Here is a 20,393-nt window from a genome sequence, read left to right on the forward strand (position 1 = left end):
GAAAAGTGTAGCAGTCTTCCGCCATTGGAAACATTTATAAAACTAGATGTATTATGCTATTCTGCATAAAGTGTTGTATTTAACCATGCTTCATCATTTAATAATTGTGAGTCTTAGTTGTTGAAGCACCATTTTGTTGCCTGTTGTAAAGGCAGTGCATTACAACAATACAGTATTTCTTGCAGTTATTTCACTGTTCGGACTCTCTTGTGTCGTGTGTGTTAATGGGTTTATGTAAATCTTTTTGAACATTTCAAAAGTGCCCGTTTGAAAACTAAAATTAAAATTTATTTCATTTTATTCTATGTGTACATATATATTGAAGTCTCTCAATTGTAATATAAAATGTTCTGAATCAGTAATTTTCTTTTCACCTCTCTGAGTTAAACATTATACATGTGACTTTACTTTGATGTATTGCAATCACCAACACGTAATAGTCGTCCAAGATATGATTGTACTTGCCTTTGATTACGGAATTTAGTTCATTTTGTAGTATCCTTGGTGTGATTAGCTTCTGTTTTATTCTATATTTTTCTTTCTTATATATTTTGACTTGGATACATATTACTCAAAATTGGTCATAATATGTCTCTGCCTCTAATCGAACAACAATAATTAACTTGTAATTGGTCATACTTTAAAAAAATTGTTTATAGGACTCTATGGTTTAGTTAAGTATATGCTTTAGAAATTAGTTTCTATGTCCTACGTAAAAGTTGCTATGAAACAACATGTTTAAGTCAGTAATATGAGGAAAAGTCCCAAAGTCATAAGGTTGATAATGTTTCAGTTCTTGTGTAAAGTAAGTACAGTAAATTGATGATTTAGCAATTGTCATTTGAATAGGTTATTTCGATTTTATTTTCTCAGCACAATGTCTACAGGATTGAATTCAATGACAGGAGTGATCATGGAGGATTTTGTGAGGCCAGCATTGAGGAGGAACATCTCAGAAGCCACGGCTAGTTTCATTATGAAAGTGATCGTAGTCATTATTGGAGGAATATGCGTAGCTGCGGTATTTGTTGTAGAAAAACTAGGATTTGTTTTACAGGTACAAACACATCTAAAGTAAAATGGAGAAATCCTTCTTCTGTTAATTTTAGGTGATCATTATTTTCATATCCGTAATATGAATTTGTCTTATTATCTAGATAGCCATACGTCATTGTGATTATTCTACCTCCCCACTCTTCCTAGTTGTTAAAACTTTAGTTGTAATTTCTTTACATTCTTTCATTTCTTAATATTGAGGGGAAAATATTAAATAGCATCATTGGAAATAAAAAGGAATTTGGAATCCAAAGAATTTTGAAAGTAAACATGTGATTCATATTAGTTTCTCATATCCTTCATACAACTTTTCTAGTATTCTAAATGTTATTTATCCTAAGAATTCTTTTGACTGTGTTTGCTAGCTGGTATTACCAAATATAATATATGAATATTCAGGCTTTTATATTTCCATAGTATATTTCGGTCTAGCATTCCATTTGATCATACAATATTTCGTAAAACGAGTATAGTGTTCGTAAAATGGAAAATGCAGCTGCTTCTTATCTTCCCTTCTAATTCAGAGCGTTGAATTTCGATATTTATAATTTGTTTGGCAAAGATTTCTCAATTACAACATAATAGTTATTTATTTATTCAACGTATAAATTAAATCACTGATAAACAATACTTCATATTAGTTGTGAATATCGTACCATTAAGGATTCTTCGCAAATTTTAAAAAGGAAAACGTTGTTATTGAATGCCTGACATAGCTTTATCTGTTTTTCCAATAGAAATGTGAGACAACTCAAAAGTCTGTCTTGTCTAAATAAGATGTTGAAAATGGTAGTAAATTCAAAAAGATGCTGTGTAAAAATATCGCCATATGCAGATCAGTACGAGGTTGTACATCTACTTTTGGGCCACTCTGTATGTAGTATGGATTAAATTCGTATTTTTATATTTAGCATAGATTAGTTTCACAGGTAATAGAAGCATTTTTTCTTTTCTAGTTATCGAAGAGTTTATCAGGAATAACAGCAGGTGCTTTGCTAGGATTGTTCTCGTTAGGAATGTTCTTCCCTTGGGCAAATGAATTGGTAGGTATACTGCAGACAGTAAAGTGTTAATAAAACTAATTTTTCTTAAGTGTGTACACAAGTACAACAGAAATTGCAAGTAGGATGTAAAATGCTTTCATAAAGATCTCTTATACTTTTTCCTCATAGATCTCCTATCTCCTCGATAATCTGATGACTAGTGCAAACATCTTCGATGTTTAGGTATAACCGGTGGGAATTTATATTAAGCATATTACGATGGTTTAGATTCCACCTTAAACTGTAGGCGTACATCTCATATAACTTTAGAGCTGAAAAAGGGACGCTAAAACAACAAACGAACGAACACTTTTTCTTATAAGAAGTATGTGTGTCGGTGTTAGAACTTCCTGTATCACTATTACGATTATTTGTATCAACATTGACATAAGAAAACAGCAAAGGAAACAATATGCTAGTTAAAAGTCTAAATTGTTCACATTTATAGTCAATAAATAAGCAAACAATCTCTTGATAAACAAAAAGTCTTGTTATTGGAGACGAAGGACAGACTTCTAGCGTGATAGAGAACTGGTTTTCTCGATAACAACACTTGAGAATTGACACTCAAACATATCATTTTCTTCAGGTTCATGAGATCTATGGATTGGTATATGCCACATCCTTGGCCACTTTTTCTATTACATAAACTATCAGTATTGAATTTATTTAAAAATAATAAAGCTCAAACCCCACAAGTAGTATATTTTGGAAAGTAGTCTAGTTCATAGCTACAAGATAATAAATTTTATACACAGTGGCTTAACATAACAATCAATCGCTGTGCCTTGAAGAACCGCTATGTTGTTAAAACCACAACTTTTCAGGAGAAGCAAAAAACATTAGAAACTTAACATTTTGTCAAATATACACGGAAACACTTGAAAACTATACTAAAATTGGTTCTGCGTATATTATGCACTGGACATTGTTTTAGCTTGCTTCAAACTATTTTTGTGTTTACGGTTTATCTTTTGCGCCTTTATAAGCACATAGAGGATCAATACATACGTTATGAGAACTTGAAGCCTTTAATATCAATCTATTATTTTTTATTGTTGTAGCGAAAAAGTTGAATATTCACTTATCACATTTTACGGAGCGCTGAATGACAGCTTTCAGGTTAATTTGCATGGCACAACTCATTTTGGGCAAAAATGTCACATAGCGGTTTTTCGAGGAGCAGAGACAGTATGTAATTGTGCTGAACAAAATTACATGATTGAGGTAAGTTTTCATGCACACTGGATAAGATCGAGGAAGATGAATTTAATGATGCTAAGAATTATGGTAATCATAGATGATGTGGTTTTGATTTGACTATGGTTGTATTGCGTAGTCAACCGTTAAATCGTGCATGTTGTATGAGCCTGCAGTCGTATATTAACTTTCAAAATTGCCATTTATTCTTCACTACATTTTTCTTGGCGATGTGACAACTTCTCCCTTGTTGATACTGGTCTTAACACACTCACATTAGGATAGCATGTTTGTGCAGCTGTGTACACGATCAAACAAACCTTTACCAGCAAACTATCTGAAATTTCTCAACACACATAAATATTTGAGTTTACCTTTTGACTGACTGACTGCCAACACCAGTTGTTACGTATTACTGGGATCGCTAAATGCACGTGGTAACATCTTACTATTGCTCAAAGGGTGGAAGTAAATCTATAATGGATCAATATATACACCAATGCTCATTCGTGATTAAAGACATTATAATGATCAGGTTTACGATAGAAATTTATTCCAACCATAATGAAATCAATTGCGATATACTGTATATGGCTTTGTTTGAAACTTCAACTAATAGTAATTTTAGTTGAAGGATGAATGTTTGAAACGTGGCGGTGCATTATAGTTTTACAACACCACAAATATTAATCACATTCATAATAAATTTGTGAGGTAGCTCTTGTATATTTTTACAAGCAGGCAGATGTATTGAGTGGAAATCAAGGCAGAGCCATTATCACATTATTTATATATATAATTACATAAAATTGTGTTTCACTATGAAACTTATATAAAACTTAGACATGGTAAAGTAGAGTAGTTTCTTTACCTTTGCAGCTTCAGGACAATATTATCATAAATTTAGGAAGATTTTTCTAATTATAAACTGAGATTGTAAAGAAGGGAAGTGTGTTTATTTCATTTGGTTCTGTAAAGTAGGTATTGACAAATACTATAGTTATCAATACATCCATTCACGAGTTTTTCGCTAGCAAATACAGCTTTTGTTTAATTTAGCATTATGTATCGTTAGCACAAAATAACTGAATACATTTTAAAAATAATCTAACAACATTATACATTTCTGTGAATAACATGGTATCAATAACACAATAAGAGAGTGTGTAACGTGTGTCAAATTCATGTTCTTTTACAGGGAGCACTGCTCGGGGGTATTATTGCTATGATCTTGGTAGCATGGACTTCTCTAGGTACACAAGCAGCTGTAGCCTCAAAGCAGATAATATTTCCAAAAAAGCCTACCTCAGTGGAAGGATGTGCACCAGAAGTTTTACAATTGGCTAATATTTCCATCACCAGTCCTCCGTTAATTACAGAGCAGATCATGTGAGTGAAAATGTTTGTTTGACCTGTTATCAACCGTTGATTAAAGATTCAGCTTTACTTTATGTCTCTAATCCACATAACTTATAGAATATAATTAACACTGATATTACGAAGTATCCTTAAGGTAGGAAGATGAGTAGTTTACAATACCCATTTACTGAAATGTTACAGTCTGTCATGATATCGAAAGCAAGTGATACAAACTTAGTTTTCTTGAGCTTCCAGATTGGTTGGGTGAAATAGACTTAATAAATCGAATTATAACATATCGTCTTGTTACTGTTACTAAAAGTCTCATTAGAGCATGCTACTGCAGTATCACCCCAGTGATTTTATTATATGCTATTAATTGCTTTTCTATGATAACTTCTGGAAAGGCATATAGGTTGGAGACTTAAATACTATATATTCTTTTGACTTTTCCTAATACCTGAGCTGAACACTGTTTTGCTAACCATAAATTGAGCAGCAATACTTTCTGTTAGGTTCTTGTTTACATTTATTTAAAATTTTTGGACACACTCTCTCATATAAGGAAGGTTAAAACAACAAGATAATAAACGTTGTAGCTGTACAATAGGAGGTAGATGCATGGCGTATATCTTAATATACCCTCCATTTGCTAGCTTTTTCTAACACAATATGGTAATTACCATGAAGGATCTGAAAGCTACACTCGAAACGATAAACAAGTACACATGTTAAACTGGCGCTTAGTCTGACGTGAATTCATTCAATATAACTGATATCTATTCTTATTGTCCTTGGGAGGTGCTGCAATATCGGACTAAGATTACAGGTAGTTTTACAATTATTCAAACTCCATGTCCAAAAGTAATTTGCAGTTAAACACCTCAGAGACAACCTAAATCTACTAACAAGAAACGGACATGAACCTGCCACCCGGAGATTCGAATCAAAAACCTAGTCCATTCGATAAACACAACAAAGATATATCTATGCACAAAACATTGGGTGTCGTGGACAATACAGTAAGTCCCTGGGGCCCACTAACCCTGTTAGTAGAGTCGCAGTGAAATAGCTATTGAATCAACACTGTTCATTGGAAAGTCGTGGAAGTTCATTCTCTTTAGCATAAAACAAGTTTTCTGATATATGTTTGGGCTTAGAACTTACTTGAACAGGCAAAATTGGGAGAATGTCGTAAAATTCCCTCTAGAAATCCCCTCCCATCAACTTCGGACCCCTCTGGAATGTCCTCTTGTAAAAGCACATAATATAAATGTATTTTGAAAAATACTATAGGGAATAGAAAATGCGTGTACCAAGTTTTGTATTGATGAATGGGATAAATATGAGGAAAAACCTTGTATACCAATGCACGATTTCCCCTCACAAATATTCCGTCTATGAATACAACATTTGGTACACATATTTCTTGTCCCGTGTACTACCTAGGTATTATTTGAGATACTTTTAGATTTTGTGCTTTTACATGGTGCCACTCCATAAGGGTCCAAAGTTGACGCGAGAGATTTCTAGAGGGAATTTTCCTGAAATTCCCCAAATTTTCCCTGTTCAAGGACCCCAATACATAGCACCTCCAGAAAGCTTATTTTACGCTGAAGAGAATGAACTTCCCAGGGATAAACCATGACTTTCCAATGCACAATGTTGATGCAATAGCTGTTTCCCTGCGAGTCTACGATTTTCTTTACTCTACTTTACGCAAGCACTCTACACAGAAACTCCACAAAACACAAATAAAATTAATAGAAACCTGTCACCAACATCATTTTCTGCATAACTCAATGCATTATTAATAACAGTCTTTGTGAATCGAAGCAAAGACACATTGATTCCTTTACACTCCCCCGTCTGGAACTGAAGATATATATATAAAAAAAGTTTATTTTATATCATCGTTCATTGAATAATACGCACCACTAAATTGATAACCGTGTGTATATATACTTATCACCGAAGAAAAAAAAAACACCAAAATAAAATAAAAAAACAACACAGAAAAGAAAAAAAGTGTTAATGATTCAATATTTCAGATTCTTCATATACTGCACTTTTCTTTCTTTGTCTTGTGCGTAAAAAAAAGGAAAACAGAAACACACATATCCATATATATATATATATATATATATATATATATATATATATATATATATATATATATATATATATATATATATATATATATTTGTAAACACAATAAACGTTCACTTGACGTATAAAGAAGCGTTCATTGAAGCACATGTCCATGTAAACACAAAAGCACGTGGAATTGCTTATAATCTCGAGTGCCCTTGAAGTATATCGGTCAGTAGTACTTTGAGTTCCTGGGATGCAACTGGCCTAGTAGGTGGAGGTTCCAAAAGCTTCCACTAGACGGTGCTGTAGTCTGAACAAGTGCCATCACCAGCCGGCATGAAGAAAAAAGCAGAAATGTGTCCAGAGAAAAGATTGTTTATTAGTGTTGATGGACGAAGGTGGCAGCGAACCGGCATGAAGAGGACAATAAAGGTATAAAAAATTAGGGGGAGGGGGAAGTATGAAGTGTTAATTGCAGCTTAAAAGTGGTATATATCAGGCACGAAAATCAGTCTCTGATGAAAAGTTCAATATGGCGTCAGGAGACGCTATCCTCGTAACGGTCTATCCGAAGCTTCTATCAATATAAAAAAGCGCTGCATCTTGCTGGAAAAGTAAAACAGTGATCTACAATCAATCCAAAGGTACTCGATGTAGTGTTCCTGGAGGGGAGTGGTGGCCTCTTGAAGGTCTACGATGAATGGTAACCTCTTCTTCATTCACTGCTTAATGAAGGCATGGGAAGGGGAAAGAAACAGGTTTTAGGTATAAAATTAAAATAGCATAAAATTGACTGGAAAGAACTGAGACTGAGTAGAATGAGAATGAGGGAGGAAAAAGCAAGAAAAGGGTTACAGAATTGTAGTTGTGGTAAGGAAATAAAAATAAAAATAAAAAAGTAGGTGGACGAAAGTGCAAGGCTAATCTTAGTACAGTAGATAAACAAAAAGTAAACGTACGGGGGAAGAGAAGTAGAGGGAGAACAAAACAAAAACAAAAATTAAGCATTAATATGACTTGTAATTGGTGCCCAACGACCAAATAATACCAAACAATACAGAATCAACACAAAGCAATTTTGGAGGGAGGGAGGGTGTATGGGGGTGGGACCAGAATAATCATAAGGCTGAAACCATTTCCTGTTTCCGCTAATCTTCTCAGAAACAGGAACGGGGCCGGGTTATGCCGCCTAGCACTCGGCTAAAAAAATATTATGATTATTCAAGTAACATGGGGGGGGGGGTCGGGGGCACAAAAGGGGGACCGAAGAAAGAGAAATTAATGTAATAAACCAATTGTATGTTTGAAATGTACGTACGCTAAGTTTCATTGTTGAGGGGGGGGGTAGGTATACTCAGAATCAAAAATAATTGTGATCCCAGTTGAAGTTTACTTAAATTGATGAAACGTATCCGTTCTACCCAAAATACTTGGTAGGCAACTAGCGGCAAAACTACAAATAAGTGAGATAATTACGTAAGAAATGAGTTTTTGTAGAATCTCGTGTGTTATTGATGACGGGGCGAGATTCCGAAACAGATGTCACTGTAAATAAGGGTACACATTGCTTATCACTAGCATTACGACGGAATCGGGCATTAGAATGCCGTTTGTATAATTTATAGAGTAAAAGAATTCCAATAGATAATAAAGATATCTCGAGCACGTGGACAACAACCCAGACGCTGTCACGAAGTGAGAAGGTTTCTTCCGCTCTCACTGTTAAAAAACAGGAGCAAAAAGCCAGAAGTACCTAAAAAAAAAAAAACAAATGTCTAAATAAGCATGAAAAGTGAACATTTTCTATCGCTTAATGGCTAAGTCTAGTATCTCCTAAATCTTCAGGGCTAAATCAAAAGCAGAAATTCTAGGGTGAAATATGCATCTTTCAAGACTGCTATTATCCCAAAAATAGCTGGGCAAAACGCGCCCACTCAAATAAGGTATCGTAAAAAGGTATTGCGACACTTCAACACAAAGGAAAATTACTCAACAAAACTCAAATATTTCTCTTGTCCGAAAATGGACGCATCATGGAAAATAAACTTCACAAACTCCCTTCTTCCTTTTTGTGTTGAAAAAAAAAACAATAACTTGACTCATTTAACATAAGGTGGAATTTGACTTCAGACACCAAGGACAGATAAACTAAAACGTCAATAACCTGACAAATCAATCTGTCACGACACAAACAACACTGTATGGTCCTGTAAAACAAAATCATCCCGGGAACGCTATGATAAAACAGAAACCAAACAACAGAAGCAAATTCCGATTCAAACAACTGTGAGTCATAGATCCAAACAAACATAGACACAAAATAATGCATGTAACGATTCTGCTTATACATAAAGAAAGAGAGAAAAAAACTTAAGATTCCCTGGGTTGTGCAGAACGGACTTCACGTCTCAAATTACATATCAAGAAACATTGAATGAGCGTTGCCAAACTCAAAATTACGACTAATATTGGGATCACAATAAAATAAGTAGTATGTAAGTTATTAAATCGCTTAAGAACAAACTCAGTATGGTTAATTTTCAATTTCTGTAATTTCATATCTAACTCAGTAAGTGTTTTGATAGACGCAGAAAAATTTAGATGAGGGAGAGAAAAATTTAAATCAATGTTCATATATTCATGTTCCATATTTATCGTTTTCCGAGTGGGTAAAACCATATTTTGAATAAGCACTGTTTCAAAATTGTCATATACTATAAATTGAGTCAGGTTAATTCCATATTTAATAGGGGTAGTATGTAAATCTTATGGGAAGTTCTAGAAGTTATATGACCTGGTACTAACGAAGAAAAAAGTAAGCCAGCTGGCGTATATAAATGAACAAATTTTGCATCAGAAGGAACAATTTCTAGGTTGCAAAAGGTTAAATTCTGATTAAAATACATGTCCGTAAGACATTTTGATCGATTATTGGTGTTTAAACCTGAGGTTTCGCAAAAGTATAGAAATTTCTTCCAAACACACTGTTGATTGTCAATTTCTACAAAATGATTATCTGACAAGTAGGCCTCTTTAGGCAACGAATACCTGACAATCTTGTTTGTCATTAAAATACCTAGGTTGTGAATCATAAAACGCTGGGAAATTTTGTCAGGAGTAACTACAGGTGTCTTTAACATTAGATCAATGTTCCAGGAATCAAAATTGAAGTTTATAAGGAAAACTGAAGATACCGTATAAAATAGACCAATATCGTGCAGGAAAAGAGTATCCTTTAGATTAGCATGGCTCTTAACTAGAGAAAGTATCTGAACAGAGTTTAAAATACGATAGGTTAGTTGATTTTGTAGAATATCAGTTAACATCTCGGCAACCTTACGTCGGGATTCATAATAATTTTGCATAATCCAGAATCGTCTTTCATGGGTAATCACATCACAAAAAAGGTTCGAATTCTCGTTTGGAATTTGGGGTACGGCGTGCTTGACAGCCACGCCACGTACTATTTTCACTTCATGATTGAATGCTTTCTTAATGTTCTGAAGTTCGGATTTCAAATAATCATCGTGATCTTGTAAAATACTAAGAGATTGCTTTATTCGTTGAGTCTCAACAAAATTGTAGGAAGAAAATCCAAAAGAGGATATTCCTAAGAGCCATGAAACTATGGAACGAGTAGGACGGTGTTGATGCATACAGTGTAAAGAACTATTCGAATACTGAAATGCACATGGTATAACAGCTAGTAACTTAGCATAAAAATCTCGTTCCATGGTAACTACATCATTAAAAGGATTTACTTTGTTCTCACATGAAGTAATGTTTAAATTTGAAAGATGAAGGTCCAAATGTATACGTAAAGTAGTATAGACAGTCTCCGTTGTGTGCACAGCGTATCTTGCATGTGAAATGGCGATTCCTAATTTATCCAAGGTAGCTTGCTTGCGATGGTCTATACCCCACTCAGAAGAAATACAGATAACTTGTAGAGGAAAGAAAACTAATACCCAATACATCTGAAATGAGAGAAAAGGAAAACTCATTTCAGAACCACTGTATTGAATACTTGTTACTATTATTGTTAACCCATTTATCAACCTTTACTATAAGTCAAAACTTTTCTATTTCCAGGTACGTCATCTCAAATTATTGTCAATGAATAAATAACAAAAGACAAGGGAGAAAAAAAATCCTAGCGGGATTTCTTCGGTTGCACGAATGGTGGTGGTAACTTGCATGTTATTTTTTGTCTTTGCTTCTGACACATACAGCAGGACGACTATACATAGTCCGTCCATAACATACACGTACTAATCTAGATTATAATTCCCTGGCAGGTCAGTAACAGACTAATCAAAACAATAAATGCTAATATGTGTCTTCTTTTTCAGGTCTAGAGATCAGGTCACCAACGAACATTCGCTGTCCATTGCGTCTTTTCACCAAAATAATCCATCTCTTCCATGGGATCATTCTTTCGGGATAGGTCGTTTTGTTAACAGGCGTGGTGTTGAAAAGGCGTCTCTCGTGCTCAAAGCCGCGGACGAGTCCCACATCATCCTCTGATGAACTCCGGATATCAGCAAACTGATAGATGAGTTGGTAAAAACGCTCCCGGTCTTTTGGACACAAAACTGGGTTGACATCCAATCGGGTGGGATCGCACATCTTCTGTGATGCGGCTAACTGCTCTGGTGGTGGGGTGTATTCCTCCGTGGTGTTTGCCACAACTTCATCCGAATCAATAGGCACCTCCTCAAAGTCCTCTACCAGACCAAGAACTGTTCCCATGCGTAACTTCACTGGGGTGGTGGTGGGGTTGGTCACATAAACGACTGGTGTCTCACCATTTACCAAAACTCGTGGGATAAAAATTCCCAATAACTCTTCAATTCGCTGAGACGGGGACAACAAGAACTTTTTCCCGGTAATATCAAGCGAATTTCGGAGAGGAACCAAAGTATGTGACCGCGGCGACAACACCGAATTTTCACAAACTCGAAAAACAGGAGTGGAACATCTAGCAACTTTACTTGTAAGGACTTTGGACAAATGCACCATTAAATTTCGCCTCTTCCACCTGACCTAAAGAGTAGTGTCCTGCCACATCGGCAAAGTGTAACTGGATATCAAAGATATTGCACAGTTCCTTGAAGACTTGACTCGTAAAAGCTGAGCCACGGTCGCATGCCAATTCAGAAAAAAGACCATATTTCAAAATAACTTGCTCGTACAAAAATTGAGACACAGAAGCAGCTGATGTATCGGGCAAAGAAGCAGCTATACAGAATCGAGTTCCCTCGTCGACACAAACAACCAAATAACTGTGTTTAAGGATGTTGTTGCTCGGGTATTTCCCGGAAAAATCTATATATATCCTATAGAAGGGTGGAACGCTGGGATGGGTCTGTAGATTCCCAAGAGGCTTGCCACTCCTCTTCTTCAACACTTGACAAACAATACATTCCTTGCACTTCCGATAGACAAATTTCTTCATGTCCAAAAAGTATACAGACTTTAATAGCAAATTATACGTTTTGGAGAATCCACCGTGGTTTGCTGCGAGTTTTCCAGCATGGCACTTCTCAAAAACTCGGTCTCTCAAGGACAGTGGCACAGCGACTAAATGAACTTTTCCAAGAGGTGTGGAATTGACTTTGTATAGGGTAGAGTTCCTCATGGTAAAGTGTGATGCTCTTCGCTCGAAAGCAGGATCCTTGTCAGGAGCATCCTCCAAGTAGGCGATAATCTTGCTAAAGTATTGATCTTCTCGTTGAGCTTTTCTGAGATGAATAGCGTCATTGTTTTCAATGAAAAATATCCGGGGATCCGCCGCACTTGCGTCCTCATCGGTAATATCACGCTTGTAGTTAACAAAACGGCTGAAAGCATCAGCCTCCACATTGCTGGCTGCGGCGACGTGAGATATAGTAAAATGGTAAGCTTCAATTTCCGTGAGCCAACGAGCTAGTTTTCCAGTTAAGTTCTTGCTATTCTTTAAATATGTTATGGCTTTGGAGTCCGTGTGAAGGAAAAAATGTCTTCCCAAAACAAAATAGCGTAAAGAACGCAAGGCATATAGCAGGGCTAGGAGTTCAAGATGGTAAACAGAAAGATTCTTCTCAGCAGGCCCCACTGCACAGGATGCGAATGCAATAGGCACCAGTTCAGATTCGGGATCGTCGGATACGGGTTGTTTTGCGACGGCAGCCAAACCTCGGATCGAAGCATCCGTGTATATGTGCAAGTCACGTTCGGGTTTATAGGCCAATAAGGTGGGAGCTTCCAAGATGGCGGTCTCAGCGCTTCAAAGGAATCCTGCTGGGATTTACCCCAGGTAAAATCAACATCCTTATTCGTCAACTTCTGAAGAGGATCCGCGATAATCGCAAAATCCTTGACATAACGCCGCAAAAAGGAACAAACTCCAAGAAAACTCTTGACATGTTTCTTCGTCCGTGCCCTCTTGTAATCTCTAATGGTGTCCAACATCTTATCGGAAACGGACATCCCAAAACTCCCAAGCTTGTGGCCAAGTACGACAAAACAGTGGTGAGGGATTTTGGTTTTCTCGGGGGACAACTTTAAACCTCTGGAACGAAGTCGTTCAAACAGTATCTTGCATAAGTCGAGCATTTCAGCCACACTATTGGAAATTACATAAAATTCGTCCACATAATACATGATGTTTGAAGAAGGAACTCCAGCAAGCGTTAATTTCACCAACCTATTCAACGCTGCGGCACTGGAAATGTGTCCCATCGGTAAGCAGTTGTATACATAGGATCCGAAGCCTGGAATTGAGAATCCTGTGCACTCCCTACACTTCTTAGTAAGCTTAATTTGGAAGAAACCGGCTTTCATATCGGAACTTGTGTAAAAAAGCTTTCCCGCTATGCGTCCTAAGATGTCCTCCATCGGAGGCGTCGGATAATTGCATGGTATTGACTTGAGGTTCAAATATCTGAGGTCCGAAACGAATCTGAAGTCTCCAGAGCATTTTCTGACCAAAATAATAGGGTTATTCCATGGGGAAGTCTCTGCGGAAATTACATTCTGAAGCAGGAGAAGATCCAACTGTTTTTTGACGACATCTCGAAGGTGGTAGGGTACAGAATACGGAGCCTTGTTCACTGGGGTCTCATCAGATAGCCTAATTTCATGTTCAAAGCCTCTAGCGACGCCCACATCTGTGTCCGATCAAGAGAAGACATCCGCGAAGGAACGGATAAGATCGTAAAATTTTTCCTTGTCCTCCGGAGCGAGATCTTGATTGACGTCCATTCGGGTGGGTTCACACATCTTCTGTGATGCGGCTAACTGCTCTGGTGGTGGGGTGTATTCCTCCGTGGTGTTTGCCACAACTTCATCCGAATCAACAGGCACCTCCTCAAAGTCCTCTGCCAGACCAATAACTGTTCCCATGCGTAACTTCACTGGGGTGGTGGTGGGGTTGGTCATATAAACGACTGGTGTCTCACCATTTACCAAAACTCGTGGGATAAAAATTCCCAATAACCCTTCAATTCGCTGAGACGGGGACAACAACTTTTTTCCTTTATTATCAAGCGAGTTTCGGAGACGGACCAAAGTATGTGACCGCGGCGACAACACAGTATTTTCACAAACTCGAAAAACAGGAGTGGAACAGCTAGCAACTTTACTTGTAAGGACTTTGGACAAATGCACCTCAAAATTTCGCCTCGGTAATGAACGAGACGATAAACGACCAAAGTAAGTAAGAGTAAAGGTATTTCTATCATAATCAATTAAGGCTCTATGAATATTCAAAAAGTCAGCTCCAAGCAAGGGACCATAGTCAAACTGTGGAATAACTCGAAACACGTGAGAGAAACGTCTCCCATTCATATCAAACTGGAGAATCGCAACTCAGAAACCTGTTTAAACTTGCCAGTAACACCTCGTAAACGAGTATTGATGCCATATCTCCTAGCACTTTCCGGTACTAAATTGGAACCGACGCAACTGACCTGGCTCCCAGTGTCGAGCATAAATTTAGTATGGACTCCTCCCATAATAACACTGATATGAGGCAACTCATTCTGGGTGAAAAGAATGACCGTAATTCGGAGAGAACGAGTAGCAATAGTCCAATTTTCTACCCTAGCAGTTAGTTTAAAGTCGCACTGCAATATCTAGCGATATGATTAGTGTCTTTGCATCGAAAACAGATAATAGGTCCCTTTTTTGAGGAGTCGTTGTTTTGGGACGACCCTGTATTTGATTCGGACCGGTTAGGATCGGTTTGGGGCACATGAAAACTATTGGCACCATTATCATTGTTTTGTTGCCTGTTATTACGTGGAAAGTTTCGTCTACTGTTATTTCTTCTATTGCGTGAGCCATTGTCATTGTTTTTGTTTTTACTGCCATCAGAAAAAGCGGATATTTGCAACGTTAACTTAGATAATTGTTGCTGTAATTCAAGCAAACGGCCATTGACGTCATTACTCTGGTGCGTTTGCTCTCGTGGCGAGTCAGCAGCTCTAACAGCTGTTTCCTGTCTATATGCTGCGTCAGCAGCTGTTACATAAGGAAGGCTGTCTGCCGGCTTATTGCTGACCAAGGCAGACTGCAAAAGCACTGAGTTCTTTTTAATGAACTGATCCAAATCCTTCCTCTTTGTCAGCAATCGTGCTTTTTCCTCTAAAATAACTCATCGACGAGTGCAGCGAGATTTTCATATTCTTTTTTAATAACAGCACTAAAATATTCAGGTTGAAGACCTTCGATAATGTACTGTATTTGTGCTTTTTCTGAGGCTGTAGGATCTGATCTAAGAATGAGATCCTGTTTTGAGTAAGCGTAATCCATCACGCTCCCATCCGTACCTTGCTCTCGAGCCCTCATCTGCGCAACAGTAAAGTGGGGAAGCGCATGATCTTTAAAGGTTTGACGGATTCGTTCTTTAAACTGGTCATAATTCCACTGTGCAAATTCGGGTTTTGACTCAATTGCTGAATACCTATTTTCAGCACCTCCTTTCAGTAATGATCATAAAATTAACTTCTTACGGGCTCCTGTCCAGCCGTTGACTTCGGCCACAGTTTCGTATTTCCTCAAAAATCTGTCCACATCCTCCCCGAAACGGCTCTGGTCTAATAATAGAATTCATATATTGAACGGGACCTTCGCCTCCTGCATTATTCGCTGCAGATGCCATATCTGATACTTTAGGACTTAAAGAAATGGAAGAGGACCCAGAAATCTCGGAGAAGGTATCGGATAAACGTAACTACCGACGTAAGTTATTCAAATATTGGCGCGTAACCTTAGCGGACTTTGGGGAAGAACACGCGGCAGGCTCAAAATATACAGTATTGCTATGGTCTAAAATTTCCTCTGTAGGGACACCTAATTCCTCATGTAAGTAACGCAACATAGACCAAAATCTCTAAGAATTTGGGCACACAACTACACATCACATTAATACTATAACTGAATAATTAACTTAAAAATAATAAATAATACCGAGAATACGCTAATACACACAAGAAAATAAGAAACGCACTATGTTTCGGAAAGAGTTAGGAAAAAAACATCTCGCCAGGACCCAAGTGTCAGGCTAAAAAATAAGAGGAAACATAGGTGAGCTATTTTCCAATTGAGGAGAACCTCTCGGACTCTAGCGCCACTACGCCCCTAAACGAGGAAGTCGGATCGGTCAGAAGTTCCATCTGATCGCAATGACCTCCGTGTGCGAACTCGACCAAAAGGCCTCGACGCTAAAGTAGTACTTTTCGCTCGAAAGTAAGACGCACACCAAAAGAGCATTCACAATAGGGTGAAACCCTCCTCGTACAGTGCTACGCCCTTAGCAATTTTCTGCTCGGGGTACGTCCATACCTCTGCAATAAACCTCTCACAGACACGGCAAAAATGCCTCACTGCAAAAGTAGTGAAATGCGAAAGACCCAATAGACAAGAGAACTTATTGGCCTCCACTCTGGTGAAACCATTCGTCTGTTGCGGAGATACGCCCAATAACTGGTCTCGATCGGGGTGCGTGTGCTACACTCCCGCAAGAAAACCAGTCTAGACTCGGCACTGAAATGCCTGCTCCAACAACAGCTATTGGCCAGAAAAGAAAACAACAAGAACATGCACTACTAGAAGACTGAACTAAAAGCATGTAGAGATAGAACTAACAGGGCAAAAACAATTCTCCACCAAGTAGGACACTAGCAGGGGTAAAAAGAAAGAGTAGAAAGCCACATTTCCACCATATAAAGGGTGTGTGGGGGAGGAAAATGAAAGGAAACTCCACCTACACACAAGCCGTCAGAAGAACTAAAGTGGGAAATTTAGCTCGCAATACTGATACTGGATTCGGACGGCTGTCCTTTGAAGAAAAAGATCATTGGGGATATTAGAGTAATTTACTGAGAATTTCTATGAAAAGAAGAGAGGCAGGATTTGGGATAGGATTATCAGTTAGGAAAGGTGTACCTTCATTATGACGTCCGGGCGTGCGTTGGTTCCACTCTGGTCTCCTGGTGTCTCGCTCACCCTCTATGGATCAGGTCCTGGACTACTGGCCAAGGAGCCCGAAACTAACTTCAACTCCGAACCGTTATTCCCGGCTTCAAATCAGTATCGCTACTCCACGAGACGGAAGTAGCCGGGGCTATTTAAGAATGGCCCCCAGGCTCGGCGACTATTCTCGTTGATATCGAAAGCGAGTCCCAGACGTCATAGGAGGTGTGGTTTTAGGTGTTGGAAGGAGACAGGAAGGTGTCTCTCGTAACTTTATTACAATAAATACATAACATTCATAAATTGCTGATGTAGCAAAACAACAACCAGTTGGCTGTTGACAGTTCAGGACGCAAGCACTCTACACAGAAACTCCACAAAACACAAATAAAATTAATAGAAACCTGTCACCAACATCATTGTCTGCATAACTCAATGCATTATTAATAACAGTCTTTGTGAATCGAAGCAAAGACACATTGATTCCTTTACAATACTAACAGGGTTAATGGGCCTCCGGGACTTACTCTGTTGTCCATGCCACCTAATTGTTTATGCATGGACATAACTTGGTTATGTTTATCGAATAGACTAGGTTTGATTCGGACGTCCGGATCGCATATTCATGTCCTTTCCTTGTAAGCAAGTAAAAATATTGTATAAAAGTACTGATTCAAAGTATATTAAATTGTGATCCAATTTGTTAGATATTAGATCAGTAACCTATGTTTTGTTGCTTCTCTTCAGGGATGGTGTATTCCCCTTGTACAGGATGTCTTATCTCTGGTACACAGGACTAGGAGCGATGACAGTTATCTTGGTAGGCCTTGCTGTGAGTTTTATTTCAGGAGCCAACGATCCAAAGAGAATGGACCCAACTCTCTTTACCCCAGTAGTTCAAAGGTTTCTACCAGAGAAGGCAACAGACGCAACTGAGGAAGTTCTACTTGGAAAAGTACCTCTTCAAAGTAGAAGAAGAAACAATGATTAGATTTGTCTGGTTAAAGAACGATAAGTAATAAAATGTTCAAAGATATAGTGTCTCTTCATGCTTAGTTGCAGAGACGATGCGTTCATTTCACAACAAAGGGTAAGTGTCAAAGAAAAACAGTGTTGATAATCTTACATGTCTCATATTAACAACGATGAGAGAAATAAGAATTTGTCTACCAAGCCACAAATGACACAATTACAAATGTTTGAATAAAGCAGAGTGCCGCCGTTTGTGAATGATGGAGTGAGAATGTAAAAGAAGTAGAGATAACTTCTAAATAACCAATGGATCCAACTATAAAATAATATGGCTAGAGATTGAAATAGTAAACCGTCACCCAAAGGTGCGCAGCGATCTTACTTCGTGGATGTTCTCCATTTAAAAAAATGACATGTCTGTAATGCTAGAGTATTTATTTTGATGATGATACGAATATTCGGTTTCTGCAATCGAAACCTATAACGGTTATTTAATGAAGTATGTTTGTTCTACTCTTCAGAGAGAGTTCTCGTAGATATGTGCGCTGGAGGTCAAGCTGCTCATCTGAACTAATCATAATTAGGTATTCTGCCATTAATGGAAGGTCACTTGCCGCAACTGAGAAGCTTCCATGTTCCATGATCTTCCACTAACCTCTTCGTTTCCACGTACAATTTATCTGTTTTGATAGCGTTAAATAATTGTGGTCTCCTTTGCCCCCTCCGCCGCCATACCCTCTAGCACGTTCCTCATGATACATTTCCTCCTTACCCAACGTCTGAACCAGTTTCTCTTTCTCTTCTTAATCACATACAAAATTGTTCTTTCCTTGCCCACCATTTCTAACACCCTCTCATTCTTTTTCCGCTCGACCCAGCTAATTCTTTCCATTCTCCTTGACACTCACATTTCGAAAGTTTCCCATCGTTTTCATAATTCTTTTGTAATATCCATGTTTCTGACCCATACAGGACAATAACCCACACGAAGCATTATATAAGTTTTTTTCTAAACTCTTTATTCATGGTCCCACAAAATACTGTTTTCTTTCTTCTAAAGGCTTCTATTCCTATCCATTCCTATCTATTCGTCCATTCCTATCCTTGCTTTTATTTCACGTCACACTTGATATCATCACTAATAATACTACCCAGTCACTTGTTCTATTTTCTCCTCTCCTTCTTCCACATTTGACACTGATTCCTTCGTTCCAATCACCATGTCTTTTGCCTTTCTAATATTTATTTTCATTTTCATATTCTCCTTAACCCTTCCTTACGATTTCTAACATTATATTGATTTTTCTTCAATTTCTCCAACAAGCACCTACCATCTGCAAAACGCTAACCTAACTGATCAAAATGTAATATTTAAATATATGGAGTGTTCAGAGCACAAGGGAATCAAGTTCAGTGACCAGAGTTGTGAGATAAAAAGCCATAGAGTTTGTACGATCGCTTAAGTCCACGGAAAAGTTTTCTTTTCTTTTTATTTTATCACAATGGTATTTGTAATATCTGGACAAGAATCATTTAAGTTCTTAAAGGAGCTTCAGATAGACATTTTAAAGTCGAAATAAGTCCCAAATTGACTAAAACTTGGACTTGTCTCCATTGTCTCTGAATGCATCATATAATAAACAAATGACAAAATGCATGAAGTTACTTTTTTTCACCTTTTCTGCTCAAATTGTGACATTTTGTATCGTTAAACTCGACATGTAACTTTTGCTCGCATTTTGCAATAAAAAAATGAAAGATAGAAAATATAACAGCGTTTGCAATTCAACATAGCTATATATTTTTATTAATACCATTACCTTATATAATTGTACACTAGTATCAAAATGTTCATTTAAATAAGAACTTAAAATATATATGTAATGCTCAGTGTTCCAACATAAGAAAGCTGCATTATCACAAACATCCAAATTTTGGAGACCCCTTAAATAACACCAATAACGCAAGTGGGGCAACGTACACTTAATTATGTCCAAAATGATTTTCACATATCTATAACTGTCTTCTTGTACAAATATAAGTTCATAATGATTTTGCAGGGTACTTTTAATACTGGTACTATGTGTATAATCAGGAAATGTATATTTGGGGTAAATTTCATAGGAAAAGAATAATAAATACGAAAATTAGAATGAGTAAAACAAAATGTTGCTAAATGGGCAAGAAAATTTTACTTTCGCTTTATTGTTC

At 37.4% G+C, this 20,393-nt stretch overlaps 1 protein-coding gene across 1 annotated transcript in view; it reads left to right on the forward strand.

Annotated features, from left to right (window-relative positions):
• The window catches only part of LOC145669022 (sodium-coupled monocarboxylate transporter 1-like), a 130,010-nt gene extending 110,003 nt beyond the window's left edge, over positions 1–20,007 (forward strand). The window contains 4 exon segments of the mRNA XM_081737361.1: positions 874–1,057; positions 2,013–2,099; positions 4,498–4,688; positions 17,958–20,007. Of these exon segments, the coding sequence (XP_081593487.1) occupies positions 874–1,057; positions 2,013–2,099; positions 4,498–4,688; positions 17,958–18,201 (706 nt within the window). The 3' untranslated portion in view covers positions 18,202–20,007.
• Positions 20,008–20,393: the final 386 nt, after the last annotated feature.

This window comes from Thermobia domestica, chromosome 13 (genome assembly GCF_964235325.1).
Source record: "Thermobia domestica chromosome 13, izTheDome1.hap1.1, whole genome shotgun sequence".
Classification (NCBI taxonomy): domain Eukaryota; kingdom Metazoa; phylum Arthropoda; class Insecta; order Zygentoma; family Lepismatidae; genus Thermobia; species Thermobia domestica.